The 23,056-nt window shown below is 36.9% G+C and overlaps 1 protein-coding gene and 1 pseudogene across 2 annotated transcripts in view; both read right to left on the bottom strand.

Moving 5' to 3' along the window:
• Nucleotides 1–504: 504 nt before the first annotated feature.
• Nucleotides 505–622, bottom strand: LOC114455767 (uncharacterized; annotated as a pseudogene).
• Nucleotides 623–7,328: 6,706 nt separating this feature from the next.
• Nucleotides 7,329–23,056, bottom strand: part of mphosph8 (M-phase phosphoprotein 8) — a 29,484-nt gene continuing 13,756 nt past the window's right edge. Inside the window, exons 8-14 of one of the 2 annotated variants that reach the window (XM_028436000.1) lie at nucleotides 14,322–14,462; nucleotides 13,870–13,956; nucleotides 12,718–12,872; nucleotides 12,460–12,611; nucleotides 11,916–12,040; nucleotides 11,586–11,669; nucleotides 7,329–9,101 (exon numbers count right to left, since the gene is read on the bottom strand). In XM_028436000.1, coding sequence (XP_028291801.1) covers nucleotides 9,060–9,101; nucleotides 11,586–11,669; nucleotides 11,916–12,040; nucleotides 12,460–12,611; nucleotides 12,718–12,872; nucleotides 13,870–13,956; nucleotides 14,322–14,462 — 786 coding nt within the window. In that variant the 3' untranslated portion in view covers nucleotides 7,329–9,059. Of the gene's footprint in view, nucleotides 9,102–11,585; nucleotides 11,670–11,915; nucleotides 12,041–12,459; nucleotides 12,612–12,717; nucleotides 12,873–13,869; nucleotides 13,957–14,321; nucleotides 14,463–17,174; nucleotides 18,819–19,762; nucleotides 22,104–23,056 lie in introns of those variants that run through there. The other variant, XM_028435999.1, reaches the window with a different exon arrangement.

Genomic DNA, 23,056 nt, shown 5'->3' with positions numbered 1-23,056 from the left:
CGATGCAGAAAAAGTAATTGACAGAGTCAACTGGTCGTTCCTCCTTGCTGTCCTTGGCACATTTGTTTTTGTATAATCATTCATACAATGGATCTCCACCCTGTACACTAAACCTAAGGCCTCAGTAACCACAAACAAAATAACATCCCAAAAATTCACACTGCAGAGGGGAACCAGACAAGGTTGCCCACTCTCACCTTTGCTTTTGCAATATTTAATAATAATAATAATGCATCAGTTTTATATAGCGCTTTATCATAGACACTCAAAGTCGCTTTATAGAATTAAGGCATTATTCTTTCACTCCACACTTAGTGGTGGTAAACTATTATTGTAGCCACAGCTGCCCTGGGGCAGACTGACGGAACCGAGGCTGCCATAGTGCACCATCGGCCCCTCCGACCACCACCAACACTCACTCACACACTACATTCATACTAGGCAATGTAGGTGAAGTGCCTTGCCCAAGGGCACAATGACAGATACCACTGGGTGACTGCCACCCCACTGTGGCACCTGGAATTCTCAGTGGTCTCCCATCCAACTACTACCCAGGCCTAGACCTGCTTAGCTTCCGAGATCTAACGGGATCGGGCAATGACAGGCTGGTATGGCCACATTTGTTCAACTTCTCACAGCAGATGTACAAAAGCTTCTGCCATCAAAGGAATCCACTCATCCATCTTAGAACACAAAATGATTCTTTATGAGGATGATATTTTACTTTATTTGGAAAAACCACAATCCTCATTAGAAGTATTTAATCTAATAAACAGCTTCTCAAAACTCTCAGACGATTCCATTAATTGGTCAAAATCATCAATCCGTTGGGTCCTCGGATCCTTGAGGCTTTCTGGGGTGTGTAGGGATCGTTGCTGCATCTCGATCTGGGGTCTCTGGGGCATCTGGGGGGGAACTTCTTGGTCGTGGAGTGGTGGCCTGGGGCTCCTTGGCTTCGATTGTTGCTGCCTGCCTGGCTGCACTTTGGGGCTAGGGGGCGGCGCCTGGGTTCACAGAAGTGGTTCGTGCACAAACATCGGTCATGGATGCAAAAGTTCATATTCGGCTTCACCTTAGATACGTTGATCCCAAATATCAGTTTTAGGTATAACCACGCACTTCTTCTCTCTGCTCACGTCCACCACCATTATACTTAAGCTGGGTGCTGCGTCACCCACTTCAGTTTCTCCACACTTATCACCAGACTGGCTTAATTGAGTTGTGCAATATGCACAATATGCACAACTATAACATCATATTGCCCTTTCACCTTCAAATGGTCTTCCGCACCCCTTCTATTGTTCCTGTTCCCTTCCCCCTCACCAGGTGTAACACTGCCCTGCCCTCTCTTTTTATATTCTCCCTCTAATAAGGTGTTTCTTACCCTTCCTTAGGGAGATGGTGATGGTCACAATTATGCAATAAAATAAATTCATTCATTTAATTGCAGTAATAAAACATGCATTTCTGTCGCAAAAAGATTGCACTACATATATAGTGTTCACCTTTGACAGCATGTGCAGACAAGGTGAAAAAAAGAAAAATTGGTTTGGTATTTTGCCCTGATCAATGTCAAGTTGTCATGACAATGCTTTCCCAAGAAATGCCAACATAGGTGTCCAAAGGTGTCATAGTTTAGTGAACAACTAATGACACCTTATTCATGCTAATGACAGGTGTCATGCCATAATATTGGCAGCATAATGTCAGCCTTATGTATACCCCTTCAAATAAAGTGAAAAAGTCTCACATGGACCAATAACCATTTTTTTATCTTTCAAATGTGCCTTTTTTATAGTTAAATAATCATAGGGGGTTACCATCTTGAATTGCCCACAAACCATTATGTGTTGATTGATGACATCATCCGGGTGATCCAAAAGAATGAAATCAAGAGGAGCTCTCACTCTGTCGTTAATTCTGGTATCAGAGAAGTGGAAATGTTTGTGTTTCTATTGGAGTGATATTTGACCAAACTGTGTACAATCAGCTGGATTCATATTTGTATGTCACTAGTGAAAAACTAATAAACACTAAACACAGAGGCAACGAACAATGACCTCATGTAAAGAATATTTTAGCATTCACAAGTGGTAAACCAGCCCCAAAGTTTGGGTCCAAAATAAAAATGAAGACGTTTAATAAAGAAAATATGCTTCATATTCCAAGAAGGAGTAATCTTTACTATAAATTAAAACAGAGATCAGATTTTTTTCTTACAATCCCACATGCAGTGATGGTCCAATGAAAACAGTACAAAAAAAAGTTCTTTGGGGATTTCCAGAGACTGTCACCCAAAAACCAATTCGTGATTTGAACAGTCTATGTACATAGCTCAAAGCTAATCAAATGCAAAGCTGAGACATATGCAAAGTGGCCAACCAAGAGGGAAAGCTTTAAGTAAATGAATGCTATCACAAATATTTCTCTAATCAGAATCCTCTGCTGTCATGTGTTTCATAAGAGTATAATATGATACAGTATATGCTTAGTGATGAGGTTGTGTATAATTACAGATATTGATTTAATCATAGAACACAAGAACTTTGATGCAGTTTGCTTAAATTGGGATGTTTATTGGTCTGCCCTCGTTAGCCTCCATGGCTTAGAGAGGGCTTTCCTACCAAATCGGTATCCGGTCCAAACATCAGCGTGCGATGACATCATATTATTACCTTTTTCATTTTAAAAAAATTGGCATCCAGTAAAATGTTTTTGAAAATGCATAAAAACATACTATGTTGAGAATGCATTAAATTATATATGATTCCTAACTACTTCATTGTATGGAACGTCAATGGAATTCCATCCTTCCATTAGATTACACGTATCTGATTACATCACGTTATGTTTTTACTGGATGAGAATTATTTCTGTTTTCACCTGTCAGTAGCTTAATGTGTCTTCAGATGAAAAACTGCAGGAGGTTGACAAAGTATTAATAATTCTAACATTTACTCTTTTACTACAATGTGTGTTTGTATTTCAGCACAATATAGGACATACAGTTGTTACAGGTCATATGCACATGTAAAATACATTGTAAATTATGAAATAGAATTCACTTGAACTGTACTCTTTGTTTGAATGCATCATTTATTAAAAACATGTGATTCTTGCATAACTTAACAGTTGTTACAAAACTTTTGTTCTTAGGTCTTTCAAATAATACATCATTCCATCAGTTTACATGGTAAATGCATGGCAGGTTGGGGAGAAGAGTCTGGAGTCATGTGTACAGTAAGCAAAATAAGAAAAGTCTACCCTGAACCAGATGGCATCTATACAGGTTTTTAAGATATACATATTGATTATAGAGAAGTAGATGAATCATGGACAGACTTTTACTTTATTTGAACTATTAACTTCACATGCACTTCTAATGCATTTAATCAAGAACTCATTGTAATGACGAAACAGCTGTTAACTTTTGGATTTGAAGGTCCAGTATTATGCTATTTTTCCACACATCTCTAATTGTTTTAAAACCCCCAACAACATAGTATTTGAGGGTTATTTTCCCAAACTTGCCTGTTTTCCAGAGTTTTAGCCTCTGAAAAGTCACTTTCATGATGCTTCTAAAAACAGGCTGTTTTGGGGCCTTCATGCATTGTCATGAGTGGGCGTGTCTGTAGACACAGACTTCATGTCTTGCTCTAGGAGAGGGTGATCACCATAGCTATTTTTTTTTTTGCTATCCACACACTCATCATTGTTTTCAGCCAAAAAAACCCTGCACATTACAGTAAAACAAATGGCTATTTAAGCAACTATTGTGATTATTAGTCCAAAAAACGCTGCTTCAGGGTGTTTATTGCTGCAGCGGCTGCAGAGTAAACTGTGAGCTGAGTCAGCTGTTTCAAACACTCACCGGAGTGTTAAGCTGCTAAATCACTGTGTTGTAATCCTCACCTCTTCTAACCACAGGAATAGTCCATTTAAGGTGATAACAATTTGTTTTGTCCAACTGCTGCGTCGCATCGGGTCACAAACACGTCAGATTATGTCACAAAGGTGATACGAGGTGATATAACGGAGCTAAAAATGGAACTGATTGTGAGCGCTCAAGTAATAGTGTCTTATGCAGCAATGTCAATACGAATAGGAATAGTTTATTCTTCAAAAAAACATGATCATAATAAAACTCAATATGAAAAGGAATAATTCATTAAAAAATAAAAAAAACATGATTATAATATACATTGCAATAAATAACAGTTAATCTAATGTAACTTTACAATAATAAGCTGTTGTATTCATATAAATAAGCAATCTGATCACAACAATCATGTCTTTTTTTTTATCATTGGTCAATTTTTTATCGATGGTCGATTGACTTGATGTTTAAAGCATTTTTTAAAATTTGTACAGCAATCTCTGTATGACATTGCGCATGGCAATTCCAGCACAGGTACATCTCAGTACAAAGCAGTATTGAGTACTGTTTACACAGGTAAACTCAGTCCATGACACTGGGCTCCGTACTAATCTCCCTGGTCCATCACTTCCCTGGGTGCTACACCGTGGCTGCCCACTGCTCCTCAGGGAGGGGTTAAGTGCAGAGAACACATTTTGTGTATGTTGCTTTATATATATATCTATCCATCCATCTTCAAACCCACTTATTCCTGTTTTGACAGGGTCGCGGGGGTCTGCCGGTGCCAATCTCCAGCTCTCATTGGGCGCTGGGCGGGGGTACACCCTGGACAGGGCGCCAGTCCATCACAGGGCAAATATATATATATATATATATATATATATAATTAAGTGTAACATATTCTATATTAAACCACAGTGTTTGTTTTACCTGTGAGGTTGTTTGAGAAGGAGGAGCTCACATTCTTATAGGGAAGGAGGAGCCAGGAGAAGGAGTTTCTGCGATGTGACATCACAACGCGACAAAAATCCAACTCACCCATTTGGAGCAGACTTTTTACAAAATGTGGAATAGCGAGGAACTTTGGCCCTCTGAATGAAGCCAAAAGAATGTATCACTATAACAAAACCATTATAAAGTTAATTTTTCATAATTCTGCCCCTTTAAAGGGCTCCAAAAAGTGGGCTATCTAACATAAATGTTACTACAACAGCTTGTTAGGCTTGTTGCAGTCCATAGCATTGTACAAGGGGTTAGGCTGTTTTTTTGTTGTTATCAGTTATCAAATAATATATCCAGACATATTAACAATGTTCTTCCATGATTTTGGTCATGCATGATGGTTGGTCATCAGACACTACATTTGTAGGAGAGGGCTGTTGACATCTTTAGAGGAGAACATCCAGCATCTCCTGCAGAAGGCACTTCCTCAAACTGTAAGCATCTGGATTTAGTCTGAGTTTATAACTAGTAGCACCTGTGAGCCCTTTCAGCAGCTTATGTCAGCTAAATGCATCTAGAGTAAAGTGGCAAAAACAAAGCCATGGGTCCTTGGGAAGTTGTGCACGTCTACAAGCTACATTATTTCCCACTCCTTTCTTCTCTTTTCTGTCACATGGAAAGCTGTGTAGACTCACATCACTACCTTTGTTTTCCTTCCCTGACTGAAAATTAAACCCTAAAGCAACACAATGTGGCAGGCAGGAATAATGCAACCAATATGTCTTTAACCTATCATGTATATTATGGGGATGCTAAATGTAAAAACTCAGTTACTTTTTCATAGGCGACATATTTTGAACATTTCAAAAATAAATTAGTGCAAAATAGCATGTTCTACATCATTGTTAAAAATGTGTGCGCATGAAAAATAATCTAAATGTTAAATCGGTGAAGTGTAAAGCTAAATGTTTAGAAATTATGCAAAGTGGGCAGGCCTGTTGATCACATAGCCCCGCCCACACCACTGAGTGTGACTCAGTGAGTGAGGGGAGGGTAAAAGCGAGGCATGGAGAGATCGCTTCAAACTGATGAAGTCAAAAGAGCAGTAATGTGTTGACAACTGCCCTCACACAGCTTAACAGACGTAGATTAGCTGAGAGTACCAGCATGCTGTACGCCAACTCACTTTTGCCAGTGATGAAGACACAGGAATGCAGAAGACTTTGGAGGGTGGGGTGTGTGGAGTGTGGGCGGGGCCGCGTGATGAACAGGTGCTGACCTGCCCTGTTTGTATAATTTCTAAACATTTGGCTTTGCCTTTGGTGACCAATTTAACATTTTGATTTATATTTAACATTTATATTTACATTTAATATTTATATTCAACTTTTACATTTGGATTTATATTTCACATTAACACATTCTTAATAATGATATAGGACATGCTGTTTTACATGAATTTGTCTCAAATGAAAGAAAAGTGAGCTAAATGTTGAATGTCGGCTATGAAACAGTGATCGAGTTTTTACATTCGGCACCCCATAGCATTGCGCTTGTAAAACAATGTAGGTTAGAAACTGTTAAACTGTAAATTGCAATTTTTAAAGAAATAATTTGTGAGACTGGCGATCTCTCCAGGGTGTACCCCCAACTATAGCGCCCAAAAAAGCAGGAGATATTCAATAGCAGAGCCCATTGACCTTGACAAAAGAGCAAACGGGTTGGAAAATGGATGGATTATTGTATGAAACAAACATTAAAGCATATTTATGCCTTTTAGTCTCTGTCACAGTCAGGGTTCTATAGGCTTCATTAACAGAAATTCATGGGCAAAAGCAGAATATTGGTAAAAATTAGTTTTATTTTATACTTTCCAACATTTGTTTTTATGTCATTTGCAAAAAACTTCTGTACCATTCAAAATGTGTTCAAGCCAACAGCTCCATATCCACCAGTGTAATTGGCCACTTTTCATTAAAGCAGCATTTTCAACATCTACTGATAAGGTAGGGAAAAAATGTGTTCAAAAACCACTTGCGTTTGAAGTCATTATGAGTTTGTTGATAAAGCGCACTAAATAGTTTTCATAGTTCAGTCCATATTCATCTCATCATTTTCATTTTATTGTTATGAATTTTCATGTCAGAACTATGGAATTTTAATTTGTAGCCTAATTATGATTTTGTTTCCCATAATTAGGACTTTTTAATCTCACAATTCCGACCTTATCACATCATTTGGAATATTCATGTATCACATAACAGACAAAGAAATTTCAACTGAAAGTTTTACATAATTTGTTAGTTTTAAAACAAGTGGAAAACCAACATTTGAGTCTTTAAAAGTACTTTTCATTTGCTGTACTCTTAACTTGGTATTTGTGCCACATTAAACTGACTACTTGCCTTTTTCATTAGTCTATAACATTTACGTGATGACATGACTCAACACTAAGATGAAGAAAAAGTACAAAAATGCCTTATAAAAAATGTAAACAATGACCCCAATGTAAATGTATGAACCCATTTTATTCAGAGCACACAGACTTTCAGTTTGAAGGAAAAAAAAACCTACATCAGCTGAACCGCATCTATCTACAGGAACCATTTCAGAGTAACTAGCATTAGAGTATTTATGTTCCCAGTAAAATCTCTTTATTACAATGCATTTTACAAACCACTGGGTACTAAAAGATTACAATGACACTGTCATTATCAAGGGCAGAGTGACTTTATAAAATCTGTACAGTAGTAAAACATCAACTTAAAAAACCAAAAACAAGGCTAATATTCAAGCTTTATTCTATTTGGCATTGGATTAAACTCACTAGAAAACAAGATTAAATATCTGCCAAACTCTCCAAATCTGAGCAAATCAATAGAAATGGTAAGTCCTTTTTAATTGGATTTGATTGGCTTTAATTTAGATTAAAAAAAAAGGAAGAAGATATTTTATTTCATCAGAGATAAATATCAGTGGTGAAGCCATAGACTTTTTCAGATTGTTATGGACTATTAACTCATAAGTGGAGAGTCATAAGTTAATTAATAGGAGAGATATTAGTAGCTTAATGGAAAAGTGTGAGTAAAACTGCAAAGAAGGATTTTAAACTGTAACGTGGACATTCACCCTTATACATACGGTACCCTATACTAGCTAACACACAACAGATCGTAAGACACACCCTGGACAAGACATACCAGTCCATCCAATGAATTTTAACTTCAACTTTTTTGTCTTTCACAATAAAAACCATGGATGTAGATTATACACTTGAAGCCTGAAGCATTTTATTGGTTAGTTTTGTTTTTTTTTTCAAACAAACAATTATTAAAAAAGAATGAGCTGCAGTCACACAGAAAGTTACTTCAATATAATTGACAGTAGGGCCTTTAGGAAACAGGTGGGGAGAAAAAAGACAAACGCACGATAGAATGAAATTATTAAACAATAAAAAAAACGTGACCATAATTTTGATGTGTCACGAGCAGGTTCTCCAATGCTTCATAACTTTACTCCCTCCTACAGTCATCACATGACACTTAACTGGAAGTAAATATTCCTGTATCATATGGTAAAGTATGTCAATCTGTACAGGTCCGAACTATAAAAAGGAACCCCAGTATGAAGCCAAAAACAGGTTGTAACGAGATCTTTAAAATGAAATCACAAAGATGTAAGAGATGGTGAATAATGACAGAGCTTGAATTGGATTGTGGACATTTATAACAAAAATAAAAAATGAAATGTACAACTCCTTTTTGAATCTATACAAACGCGTTGAAAAATGTACAGGGGAAAAAGTGTTACTAAAAACTACTTGGGTGGAAAACTGTGACCTTAACCCATGTGATTAGTTGAAAAAATGCCTTTGGGAAAACCCCCCAAAATGGGGTCTTTAATGTTTTTAGTTTTTCAATTGCACGTACAACAAAGGCACAACAAAGGTCACATTCATAAGAGACACTATCTTCTTGCTCAGAAGCTGCACACTGATCACTGTAGATGATAGACTGACACTCAATGGACCTTAAAAGAACCACCAAAGCGTTGTGGCGTCATTGCTGGATTTTGGCCTTAAAGGATTTGCTCTTCCATGGAAGGAAGCAGCTTTAAGTTTGACTTCAACAAAATCAAAGCAAATTGAGCTTTTTTACGCATTTGGGCTACTGCTCAAGTGTGTGCCTGAGAAGATGTGTGACCTTTGTCCTGGTCAGGCTTTGTGCGACTCTGGTCACCATCACTGCAGCTGAACTCTGTACGCACAGATGAGGAGTTTAACCTGCAGGCAATGAGAAGGGAAAAGAAAGGTGACAAACCCATGGATGCATCTTTACTTTAAATGAGTTTTTATTCTGAAATGCTGGATTAAGACTAGGGATGTAACGATTAATCGTAAGGCAGTTAAAAATCGATTCATAGATACCACGGTTCACATCAATGTTCTGAAAATTGAATCGCAGTACTTTTTTTATATTTATCCTTCCAGAAGCAGACGTGACGGGCAGAATCTGCTACTATTTTCTTTCTGGCCGCCATTTACTGTTAAACATGCTCATAAATGATTCTTTACACCTTTAGCACCAAAAGAATATCTGTAATATTATGTGAATATCTGTAAAAGTCACGTTTTTCTATTAACTCTGTCTGCTAGCATAGCTTCTCTTCTTCACTGGTGGAATAACTGCATGGCAACCGACTACTGGGTTACCAGCGCCCTCTGCTGGTCTAAACAAATATTTGACAAAAATACAGTAAAACGACTGTTTTTTTTTTTTTTTAAAGTCCAATTGTTAAGGCACAAAATACATTTTCAGTTGCACTTTTAAAAAGAAAAACAACTATTATGCAGTTTTGAATTGTTTACTATAAAACCAGAATTTAAATTAATAGGTTTCTTCTTCATTTGTATTATTCCTTTATTTATTTTATTCAAGATTTATTTTTAGTTAAATTGCATCATTTTGAATAGTTTATCAATGGATTCTTTTGACAATGAAAACTAAAAGGAAATTAGTACAGTATTTTCCCCCCCAAAAAAAAGGAATATTTTTCGGTCATTTGTCAACAGTCCCATTTTGTAAAAGAAATCGTGAGAAAATTGTATCGTGAACCCAGTATCGTGAATCGAATCGTATCGGGAGTTGAATGAATCGTTACATCCCTAATTAAGACGTTCATCAAATGTTAAGAAACACTCCTGAGGAGAGAGGATTAAATCCAGGGCATTGCATTTGGTTTTAAAGAGTGAGGCTTTTAAAGAACACATTTGTTGGCTTGTGGTCACATCATGTAAAAAAAAAAATTCTCTTAATGCTCCAACAGTGCAAATCTGATGCTCAAAAACCAAATTTAAAATAATCACTGATATGCAGAGGTAGCTAAAGTACTAGTCTTCATTACTCAAGTAAAAGTATAGATACATGAATAAAAAATACCTCTGGTAAAAGTATTGAAGTCGTTCCTTTATTTGAGTAAAAGTAAAAAAAGTACATGCTACTAAATATCCCTTCAATAATAAGACAGGGTTTTTAAACCAGCAAATTCCACATCTTTTATTTCTTAATAACTTGTAGAATATTGGTACATGGAGACAAGTTAAATCTTTTATCTTTGAACATCTGGAGAATTTAGCACTCAGTAAATAAAATGTGTAAATAAAATGTGTTATAGGCAAATACGCTATAAAACCCAGAGAGTTTAACATTTTTAAGAACTTGTAGAAAACTGGCACATGGAAATACATTCAATCTGTTACCCTTTATCAATACCTGGAGAGTTTAGCACTCATTATAGAGAAAATTTGTAAATAAAATGTTTCAAGCTTCTCCTCCAGCTTTGCAACTGTTGGTTTGCTGTCTTTTTATGTTGTGACGTCATCTTCAAAGATACACTACCGCATCAAACGTTTTAGAACACCACAGTGTTTTCCAGTTTTTTACTGAAAATGATTCAGTTTATTGTGTCATTGCACTCTGAAATTAAAACATAGGACAAACAAGCAATTTGAGATGAAAAAGAAATAATGGAATTCATGAACAATACTGTTCACCTGATGCTCATGAGGGTCTGATACCACAGTGTGTTCCAACACTGATTTTATGCAGACGGGGGGGGGGGGGTGGAAGTAACCAAGAAAAGTTGGAACACCTGTTGGAATTAGTAGCACCAGCTTTCAAGGCTGATTCATCCTTCATTGCTGCAGAACAGCTTTAAATTGTTAACCCACTACGTGTTCCCTGAAAATAGCTTATTTGTGTATAATTCTGAAATGTACATTATTTTTCAGTTTTGGGTCACCAAACCTTTTTTTAACCTGGCTGTTCATTGGAGTTGAACGACTTGAATTGCAATAAATAACTGGAAAAATTAGGGTGTTGTAAAACTTTTGAAGTAATGTAGGGAGTTGAAAGCACAGATATTTGTTTAAAAAATGTAAGGAGTACAAGCAAAAAGTCGGCAAAAAAAAATAAATACTCAAGTAAAGTACAGATACCCAAAAAACTACTTAAGTACAGTAACAAAGTATTTGTACTTTACTTGTCACCTCTCCTGATATGTTGCTGTGCAGTCATGTAATCAACAACAGCGTTTAAAAAAAGTCTGACAAAATAGATTATTAGCTTATTAGAAATTGATTGATAAATTATCAACCTCCTGCAATCTGCTCACACCCCTCGGTACACATACTGCTAGTTTAGAAACACTCTGCGTTGTCATAATAGCAGTGAAGGTGTGTGTGTGTGTATCACCATGTGTGTCTTACTTTGGCTGCGGGCGCTTCAGCGAGGCGAATGAACAGCCTGTTGATGCCTGGAGTCGGACTAAAGGAGTAGATGAAGTGACTATCCTGAAGGTTTAAAGAAAAAAAAAAAAAATCAATAAGGCCTTTAAAGTTACAATATTTATCATAATTTATGTGAATATATCAGATGTATAAAACCTAAAGTCCTAAAAATCATATTTACAGTAAAGAAAATGTCTATAAAATGACTATTTTATACCTTTGTCTCTTAATTTTACTAATTTTACTAATTTGTATTTCTCTACTTGAGTGTATGAACCAGCAATGCAGCGTGTTTTGGTTTGAACTAACCAGGAAAATAGGCAGCTGGAACTTGTCATTGAGCACCACGGCGTGTACGCTGCATGATCCACAGAGTCGGGCTGTGATGTCATTCATGAAGTTAGCGTGGAAGATGAAGAGGAGGATGCCTGAGCCTAAGAAGTAGAAGAGAAGCTTTAAAGTAAATGAAGGCAGAAAAAAGTACTAAAACAGTGAAGCTAAAACAGTGTGAGCACAATTTCAGACAAACTGAAATGGAAGAAAACAAATGGATAAATGACTGACTGCAAGTAAAGGAAATAATTTAATTTGCGACACATGAGTAAATTGTGCAACCATCCTGTTAGCATCACCCCGTCTTGTTTTTCTTACACATTTGTTGAAACTGTCATTGGTGTTTTTTCTGCATCTTTTTCTTTTGGTGTTGTGTAAAACAAAGATAAACAGGAAAAAAACCCCACCTGATATCTTTCTATACAGTGTTAAAGAGCGTCTGTGATGTAAGTAATTTCCCCCCGGGATAAATCAAGTACTTGTGGTTCTGATATGTGCTATCAACAGTTCACATCTTTACCCTCAGTTTGAGGCTGTGGCTTAAAGCTGAAGTCCATTGAGAAGTCGGGTCCCTCACAGAGCCGGTGGCAGGCCATCGGGAAGATGGGCTCCAGCAGCATCAGGCGAGACTCAAAATAAGCTCGGATGGTGTCCTCCGCTACACTGGACAGCCTAAAATTTGAAAGAATGCTCACTGAGTTGATTACAAACTGCCTGAGATAGTGGTTTCTGTTTAGCAGCTCTCAAAGCAATGCTGGGAGCTGTAATTTGCTCTCACATGTTGATGTGATCCTTGATGTGGTCACACAAGTTCAGGTTGTTGCTATGCTTGGCAAAGTACATGGCCGAATTCTTGTGTTTCGACAGGATGCTGCAGTCAGCGCCATTTTCCAGCAGGAGGCGCACTATGTCAGCGTTGCCTCTTTTGCAGGCCTGAAATGAATAAAACATCAGAATTAAAATGTATCCCACTTGTGCCCGTGGACTAGAGCATCCAACGGGGCCTGTAGTAGAATAACATGGCAAGAAAAAAAAGGTATCATTGAGTAAAACTTTGTACAGTGTAGGCCAGAGGCCTCATTTATAAAGCAATGCGTAGGATCCATACCATAAATGGTCAATAAAAAGGATCATTTATGGAATAAAAAAAGAGTGGTTTTTGTATCCAAACAAGCCTGCTGACCGTTGACATTTTAGACTTGATGATGGCTGAAAATACAAGGAAAAGGAATTTCAGAACAAAATAGGTGGGTGACGGAAGCCAATTAGAGAATAATATTTGCAAGAATGCATGTATTTGAATATTGTGAAATGGTTAAAGGAAGCAGATTTGTAATCAGAGGGTCACAAATTCAAATCCAACCTGGGCCATCACTGTGGGATGTTGAGCAAATCACTTAACCCTAACTGCTCATGTTGTACGTCGCTTTAGATAAAAGCATTTGCTAAATCAAATTTTAATCTTGTAAAAAGCCATGATGAAAAAACTCAGGTGCAACGACTACTGCTACAAGCATTTCTAGTAGCGTATTACTCCGATATTAAACTCCAACTGTCCAAACAGAAACTCCAGCTAAGAACACTACTTTGTTTGCTATACCAATAGCAGCAACTACCATACTAATAATATCACTTCTACTGTTACAAACGTACTTCTAATCTCATTCTAGTGTACTTTATTTATATTGATAACAATAAAATATATTTTAATCACAGAAGTGAAATTGTTCTCTGCACTTTGAACCAGCAGGGTAGCATCTTTCACAGTAATGTTTATCAGGCTTTAGACCTGTGACCACCTCTGCATCCAAGTACCAATTCAATACCAATGGGTTAATAAATATTAGCCACTACTCACCGGTTTGAGTTGTGTTTACCAGTTTCAATAAATACATTAACACAATGTATATGTTTGAGAAGGGGGTTTTACCTTCATCAGTGCCGTCTCCCCTCCCAGTGTCTGAGCGTTGATGTAGGAACCCGCTTCCAGCAAAATGGCAACAGTAGTCAAGCAATTCTACCAAAAACAGAGAATATAAGATACACCTTTATTCCTCTCCAAGTGGGAAAATTAAGTTTAAAAACAGCAGTGCAGCCGAAATTAGCCGTCACTGGCTGTTGCCAAAGAGGAGGGAAACCATAATACAGGCAGCAAAATGACCAGCTGGAGCCTCCATGCAACACATTCCTAGGTTGGATCAGCCTGTGGTGAAGTTGTATTGTGATAAAGCAGGAACGGCACTAACAATGTGACGCAGTAAAGACACACGGTAGTCATCGTCCAACCCCATCCCACCTAAGATGACGGCCCATTGAAATGATGTGCTTATTTCAGGGAACAGTCGTATTTAACATTCATGAAAAGGAGGATCTATGACTAGCCTTTTCAGCAGCGTGCATCAGGGCCGTAGTTCCATTCTTCTGCCGTCCATTGACTCTCACTCCTTTCTTTATCAGCAGCCTGAGGATGTCATCCTGTCCTCCTGCTGCTGCGAGCATGCTGAGAGACATACCGCTGACATCCTGGGGGCATGAATAACCATGAACTTAGAAAACAAGGGGGTCAACACCAACATAACACTAGATTAGAGATTAAGTTTCACCGATTTCCTAGCTCTCATTTGAAGAAAGAGCTTTTAACCTAAAAAGGTTGATATATATATATACATTTAATTTGTCTCTTTGAATTGTTTAACTTACGTTGAAGCAAACAATTGATCTTTTATACATGTTAAAAGTGAATTGTATGACAAATAAGTCACTATACAAGCAACTTCTTTAGTCACTGTAGAATTTGTGTTCAATCTAACTATGTGCCTTGGAGAGATCATCTTATTATAATGCCTAAAAAAGAACAAAAGATTGACAAAACAAGAATTAATCAATCAGCACAATTTTTCTCTGCAAACTGGATACCAGTAATATTTAAACAAACTTGTTCTTAAGAACTTTTTAATTCAAAAGTTTCTTGCAAACAGTCAAACAGATTTCGCTCAAATTACATGACATTTTTGAGAAATGAGTCAAGTTCAAGGAATTCTGACTTTTTGCGTAAGTGCATAACATTGATGAAATTGCTTTTGGGTGAATGAGCTGATGTGTATAGCGCTTTGAGACTGCTTCAGTGTGGTGATAAAGCGCTATATAAAATCAAGTCCATTTACCATTTATAAAAACCACAAGTTCAAATGAATCAATATAAAAAAAAAGGTGGATATGACAGTGGCTCTTTGTAGAAAAACATAAAAGTTAAACTTGAATAACAAGAAAACAAAACCCTATTTCTTAATTAGTGGAAAATATTACTATAAAAAAATTGTTAAACTAATCAGAAACCTTGTGCATACTAATTGTTATTTCAGTAGCAACTTTCTTTTTAGATATTGCGTGAGTGACAATGTTGAGTGTTTACTTTTCGAAATGCTTGGGAAACGATCGTTTAAACTAAATAAGACTGGTCCTAGTATAGTAGAACTCTATCTAGTCTGGGAAAACAGAAAAGTTGAATCTGAAAATCTTTGATGACAGGATGTCATGATTGACGATAGCCCTTGTAAAATCTAAAAGTACAGCTCCAACCACATCACAAATGAACAGCCAGATGTTGTGATAAATTTTAGTCAAGGATAATTTTATTATACAAGCAAGTTATAGGTTCCGAAGAGAGTTCAACAGTAAACAGTACCTAAAGGCATCATAACTTAAACAACATGCAACATGTTGGTGCAGAACACCAAAAAGGAACACACAAAAGCAGAAATACTGCTTTGTTTTAACAATCTTTGATCTCCCACTTAAAATAGTTACAGAAATTGTTGTCAAAAAGCTGTTCACAAAACAAAATGTAGCTTTGAAAATTAAGTGAAAATCTGGTTTGAGAAGAGGTAAACAAGCAACCTGGTTCTGCCACGCCAAAACCTCTCCATAAATATCTGTCAGTAACAGCTTTGGTATAAAACTTAAGATACAGTTCAATATAATACAGCTGCCACTAAACACTGTATTGTGAAATAATCAAAGAAAGCTTACTTATAAGATCACACAGACTGTGTTTAGCTTGGCTAAATATTAAAAACAAGTCAACTGTGAAAATATTCTAGCTGAAATCACTTTGAAAATTCTGGTTCACCTTAAATACTCAAAGTCCAGTTTCACATTAAATGTTCCTTTCTTTTCTAAATACTTTAACAGTGTTTTTGAGGTCAGGTTATGAAGAGTAAACAAAAGTGTATTTAAAACAGCAGCTTTTTTCATCATTACCAAATCACCAAGCATTTTAACAAGCGAAACCCAGTTGGTAATAAACATTTGTAAACACAATGCCGTCAATTTTTTTCTGCAATAATCCAAACTTGGACTTTGAGTCGGGCCACAGTCAACATAAGAGTTAAAAAAAAAAAACAACTAATATCTAGATTTTCTTTTAAACCAGCCCGAATAACAAATACATTGTGTGTCAGCATTCTGAATGGTTTAGTACATTAACTAAGACAATACAAGATTTCACTTAACAGTTAAACCTGTAGTGCACTTCTGCCCCTTTTATTGATTGAAGCATTGAGATTAATCATCAACAAAGTACACAGGGAGGGAAAACCAAATATTCAACATGTCTTAATTATTTAAAATAGGAAGTTATAAGGATAACATAGCCATTGCTTCTATATTAAGCACACCATTCACAAATAAAAATATAACAATTAGATGCACTAACAACCTTGTAATAGTTCAAGATAACAACAAACAAAAACTGAGAAAGGATAATACCTCTATCAGGAAAGCACCTGCACTATCCATTGTATAGGAGGAAAATAATCAGATCCTGGCAACTGAATACCCGGTGTGAAAGTTTGGATTAACGAGATATAGATCAGATCACACATTAATTCCAAAAAATATTGAAATGCTTTAAAGAGTCACTGAATAGTGTTAAAAAAACAGCCTTTGGATATAAAACAGGAACATTAAAAAGCTAATCAAGAAGATGCCACAATGTGAAATTTTTAGATGCAAAAAAAGTGCTGGTATGCATTTCACCTTCTAAAATCATAGCCACTTAAAAAAAAAAAAAAAAAACTGCAAACCTTAAAGGTCCAGATGTGTGCCTGAGTTGATTTGCAAGTTAAAGTCTTAACTTTGAGGAGAGTGCGCTGCCAACAATAAAAGGGAACGTTTAAAAACATTAAATTATCGGGTAGTGTTTTTGACTGGCATCGGACTACAGGACATGGCTCACTTTTAATTGAGACCCTTTTGGACAACTAACATTTTAAGAACCATAAGTGTTCCATGCATATTTAAAATCTTAGACAACAGATTGAAATCAGCGCATTTTCTGAGGCTTCTCTGTAGCTTCTTTTTTATTCTGCTCTTCGTATTTATTCATGCAAACCTCTGCATGGCAGTGCATACTAAGATGATCAAATATTTATCCTTATTTTAGGAAACGCAACTTAAAAATTGCAAGATTGTCAGAAAACTTAATTAAGTTCACTAACTGCAGTTATGCACATCCTAATAGTCTTTTTCATTTATGGATTAAACGTTTCTTATAAAACTCAAAATCTCACTCACATGTTCAATACATTTTAAATATCTACAGAGACAGATACACAGGACCATCTAACTCTGTGCTTGAAATATGTGTACTCTGGTTCACTGGCCCTGGTTCCACAGTTTGTATTGAAGCGACAACATGACCTCTTCTTTTAAGGGACTGAATTGAATTGTGTACAAAGTACTTCACTTCTCTCCATGTTCTAGTTCCCAACAAAGGTTCGGCAGCCAAACATGCATCACAATCCTTCTTGCCAGGTATTTTGACTAGTTTACAGAGGTCACCGAACTGACGTCTCACTGCTGCCTGCTCCTCCTCACTCCACAGCCTTTTCATTCTTTTTTGAGGCTTATCAGCAGGAGTAGCTTGGCTTCCTGCAGAGGCAACAGGTGCAGTATTTTGTGTTACTTTGCTTCTGTCAGAAACACTGGATCCAATAGTGGTTGGGACTACTTGAGCAGTTGGATTGGCTTGAGGTGGATTTGAGTGGTAGCCTGTTGTAACTGAATGGTTTAGAGGGGTGAAGGAAGAAATGGCTGGCCTAATGACATCAAGAGATGCAAAAGTGGGGGTCATTGAAGCACTTAGTGTGTTTAGCTGTGTGAACGTAGGAAGCATTGACGTACTTGGAGTATCAAATGAGGTATAGGAAAGAGTTAATGGGGAACCTGTAGTATCCTGTGGAGAATACATGGGAGAGGGGATTGTTGTGGAATTATGATATAAGGGAGACAAAGGCAACACTTTGCTGTTTTCTGATGTGTATTCTGAGGGCATTAGTGCATTCGTAGTGTTGTGTGGGCTGTATGTGGGAACCACCTGTGTGTCTGTAGCATTGAGTGGTGTAAACGAAGAGATCAGTGGTTGACTGGAAAACACCATATCTATGCTTGTGGAACATAATGTTGCATAACTTGAAGTCAACTCTTGGGAAAATGGTGATGCAGCTGTCAAACGAGAATTTGCACCATCGCTCAGGTGATCTTGATTTATTGTTGTTAGTCCACACATTACTGTTGTGTCTACTAGATTAGTCTCTTCGAGTTGGACTTCAGCTTTGGAACCCTTCAAAACATTTCCATTTTTATCCGACTTGTGCTGTATGTTTCTCCTGCGTATTGTCTGTAGTGTGTTATGTACAAAATTTTTTACATCTGTCCACGATCTTTCTGCGAGGTCTGGCTCTCTAGCTATGCAAGCATTGCACTCTTTTTTGCCAGGAACCTTCATCCTGCTGATGAATTCACTCATGCAGCGCTTCACTGCAATCTGCTCCTTCTCACTCCAAGGTTTTCTCTTTATGGGAGGCTTTTGTAGGGTTCCTAAAAGGAATTTAGAGAGGCAATTATGCAAGAGAAGTGGTATCATAATAACAACAATAATAATAATAATAATAACTTTAACTTGTAAAGCATTTGTGACTTTGCATTTAGAAATCTCAAAGTGCTACAGAGACGAGGGCAGTGAGAAAAAAAAAAAACAATAATTAAACAGATAAAAGCAAATAAAATCATTAAAACATAATCTAGCAAATAGCAAGCTTAACAACTGTACGAGTTAGTTCCATTTTAGACTACCAAATATTTTTTTACTTCAGTCATCTGAACACTACTATTTAATTCTTCAAATAATTATGGCACAAATTTGATTTATTTTCATTTTTATATGTATTATGTATTTATTAATCGGGAGTTTTCAGGCTACCTTTCAATAACTTTAAACGCAATAGATTACTTGACAAATTACTTAAAATTCTAGAATAAGCTTGGAAAGTTTAGCAGGTTGGTCAATAACCTGATGGTTTTGTGGTTCACACGGTTTGGGCTTTTTGCAAGATTAAAACACCTTGCAATAATGTAAATGTAATAAATAAAATACATTTGGTGGAGGTCAAGCAGGCGGTTGTGCCCAGTTTGGAAACCACACTTCTGTCAGACTGCCCTATGGCAGCTGTGGCTACAGACATAGCTTCCCTCCAGCTGCATAACAGCCGTTTACGTGAAGAAAGCATTTTTTGTCTGCAGATTCTATAAATAACCAACTACTATAATTAATAAATGATTACATGTTAGCAATAAGAGTGGTTGTAATAGCAGCCCTTTGCCTGAGCAGGCATGATACAACAAAGTACTTAACTGTCTTTATGAATTTACGTTTATTTAGCTACAAAAATTCAATTAATAAAAGCTAAATCCAAAATGGAGTTTTGACCACTAATGACTGATTTTAAATTTAAGAGGTTTCAAAAAAGACAAATAGTACTCACCATCTTTAGTAGACCTAGGAGAATTAGATGATGGTAATAGATCCATTTTTACCAGTATGTCGTTTACTTCCTTCAACAGGGATGCGTTTGTTGGAAGAGTGTAACATTCCTGACAGCTTTTCCCAACTAGCTCAGCTACTCGATCCAATTCACATTCACAGAGGCTCATTAGCTGCCAGATGCTAGAAATTAACTCTCTTGGCGTCGAAGATAGAAGTGCTTCTGGGTTTTTGACCCCACATTCCATCGCAGCCCTTCGGAAACAATCCAATGCTCTGACAAAAGAAGGACCTTCAGTTCGGGCAAAAAGGTATGGGTTTGCTCTTGACACTCCTGCTTGCTGTCTTTTTTCAATGAGCAAGTTAATGGATGAAACCATCCTTTCTGTTAACAGAACTAACACTTTTCTTCCATACTGGCCTTCGAGCTCTACCCTAGTAAAACAAGAACAGAGGCTTAACTCCAATTTTGTGCTTTTCCTAATATGATCTGGAGAGGGTGCAAATGGTCCCCGGCTTCGTTTGTGTGAGTAGGTGTCTAAGAGGAGTCTCCCAATATTCCCAACTCTCCCTCTGTTAAACAGACAAACATCAGCTAGGATGGCCTCACTGAGCTTTTTCCAAATTGACAAACTAGGTGTTTCAGTCAGATCTCGAATGGCTTCATCTTCTTCTTTCCTTATAAATGTGTGAAGTTTCATCAAATCCTCGACTATAGTTGAAGTGTCTACTTCTTCAGTGCTGACATTTTGCTTTTGAGATGAAGTAGGTTCTTTTTTAGAAAAACATTCAGTCCACCTTATATCAAGAAGCTGTATAAACTTTTTCAATTCAGTTTCTGTTTCGCTGTCTTCTGCCATGCGGCTTTCCTTCAAAGCTATTTCTGCTGCTTGTTTTAAACAGAAGCCAAGTTTTGAGACAAGAGAAATGCTTTCATTATTAGTTGACCTGGGGTCAAACCCACAAAGGTTCTTGACTCCCTCAACAGCCTTCTCAAACTTGGATGGAAGACATATCTCATGTAAGTACTTAACAGTTTTGTCAAGCTTGTTCACCGTGAGTACAAATCTACCAAGCTCCTTCATCTGTTGTGCAATGTAAACAAACTGAGAGTTGTCATGTCCATACTTGGCTAGCAACGTATTTCCAAATTTACAAATAAGGGGATCATCCATTACATGCTTGGAGATGTCATCTTGATTCATGATTTGGACGAATTCCTTACAGCTTTCATTCTGATAATTTGACATTTGGGAATCAGTGCTTTGCATAAGACTTTTTAGAGTCTCATCCAAAGAGTTGTGATCATCTTTTCTGGATGTGCATGACTGCTTGTGACTCCATAATTCAACTTTGCGATAGAATTTAAAACAGTGTTGGCAAGGCAGAAAGTCACGAACACACACAGCAGGGTTTGTTGTGCTTTTTTTGGTTACGTCTTCTGCATCACCTTTGAGAACTTGACGCTTATGTTCATATTCACCTTTTTTCTGAATTTGATCAAGCAAAGTCTGCCTCAGTTTGGACTCCTTGGGGAAGTGTATTGCATGTGCAACATCTGTTTCCTCAGCATGTTTCCTCTCAAGGTGCTTTGCAAGTTGAATGAAAGACATCTTGCAATATATACAAAAGTGTTTAATGCAAGTTGTCTCCACTTCATCCTCTTCTTCTGATCCAGGTGTTTTTTCTAGCACTTTTCTACAGGTCCTCTGGCTTGATCGAGTTGGCTGCTTTCTCACTGAATTTTTTTTATGCCGCAGTACTCTAGTTGTAGTTGCTTCTTCTGTTCTCAACTCTGACAAAGGTTTTCCGGTAGAGTCTGAATTACCGGCCACCACATCAACCGCATCATCATTTATACAATTCCATTGTTTTGATGAATTTTGCTGTGTTTTGTCATCACTTTTCTCCAGACCAGTCACGCTTGCAATTGCATCTAAATTATCCATGTTTTTTGGTAAATCATACTTCATATCAACTAGCATTTGGCCTTTCTTCTTTTTCTGCTGGTCTTTTTCACAACTTTCCTGCTCTGTAGTTGAAAGCCAAGGTGAGGAATCAGTTATATCATTCCAAACTTTTTCAATGCTTTCAAGTTCACTCAGTGTCACTTGGTCCATGCTTGTACTGGCAGTGTACACTGAAATTCCATTACCGGTAGTATTTTTTGGGTCATTTAACTCTTGTGGAATATTCTCATGTGGAGTTATGTCATGCACTTGTGAGCTCTCTCTTTTTCTTGCAATTTCAAAATTAGAGTTTTTAAGTGCACCGCTCGAGCTCCTGTCTTCAATCAAGCTCCTCTGTCCTTCAAATGACCTCTTCTCACCAATAGTACATGCCTGGAAGAGAACAAGTATATGTAAGACTCATTGCCAAATCAGAGCTCATGTATAAATTTTAATTTGAAAGCACATTCCTATGACGGAATCAGCACAGTTGCAGGATGCGGTGGTTGAAGCTAAAATGTGATTTTAAATTTGACTATTTCAGTGTTTTTAATTTTGATTCATTTTTAAACTAATATGCACACGTTGACATAAAGGATAATGACTCTCACACCTTGGATATGGCCCACCAAAATCCAGACTCATTCAAACAATAGCACACTTTCCTAATCAAACACTAATAGCATTTAAAAGAAACTCTGGATCCACTTAAATATCCTGCACAAAAACCACATGTGACCATTTAGGTACAATTAAAGGCTTTATTTTATAAAGCAGCGTTTCTAACATTGTGAATTTCTAACCGAGTACAAGCAGTCATGGGGTGCTAGATGGAAGGTTACATAGAACAGACAAAATATGGATACTGCATCTACATTCATAAATATATATAATTGCAGTGTGCTACAGAAATGCCTGGGTAAACACCGTCTATGCATCTTTAACATGACATCACTTTATTCACTTTTATATCTTTCCTGATAACAAAAACAAAAAGGATCATTAATCTGTATACATGTCTTTAGACTTATTTAAAAATGTATCTAAGTATCCTAGGGTATGCATTTAGCTGAAAACGTGCTGAAATCATATACAGTAAGTACCTGCTTGAAATGTCTTGTCCATGTACATCAAGTGTTTGTTACGGTCTTCTTTTTGCTTGATCACTGCAAGAATATTTTAAAGTATGTTTAAAAACAACAATGAAAATACATAAAGATACAGTAAACATGTCTATTCATTAAAAAAGGTTAAAATTTAGCGTACACTGCAGCTGGCAAGTTTTCGAAAACTGTAATACTTTCAGTGCTAAATTTAAAATATTTTAATGCTTAACAAAATCTACA

Source organism: Gouania willdenowi, chromosome 21, assembly GCF_900634775.1.
Source record: "Gouania willdenowi chromosome 21, fGouWil2.1, whole genome shotgun sequence".
Classification (NCBI taxonomy): domain Eukaryota; kingdom Metazoa; phylum Chordata; class Actinopteri; order Blenniiformes; family Gobiesocidae; genus Gouania; species Gouania willdenowi.
Note: the sequence above shows the minus strand (reverse complement) of the source record. Positions and strands in the feature narration are given on the sequence as shown.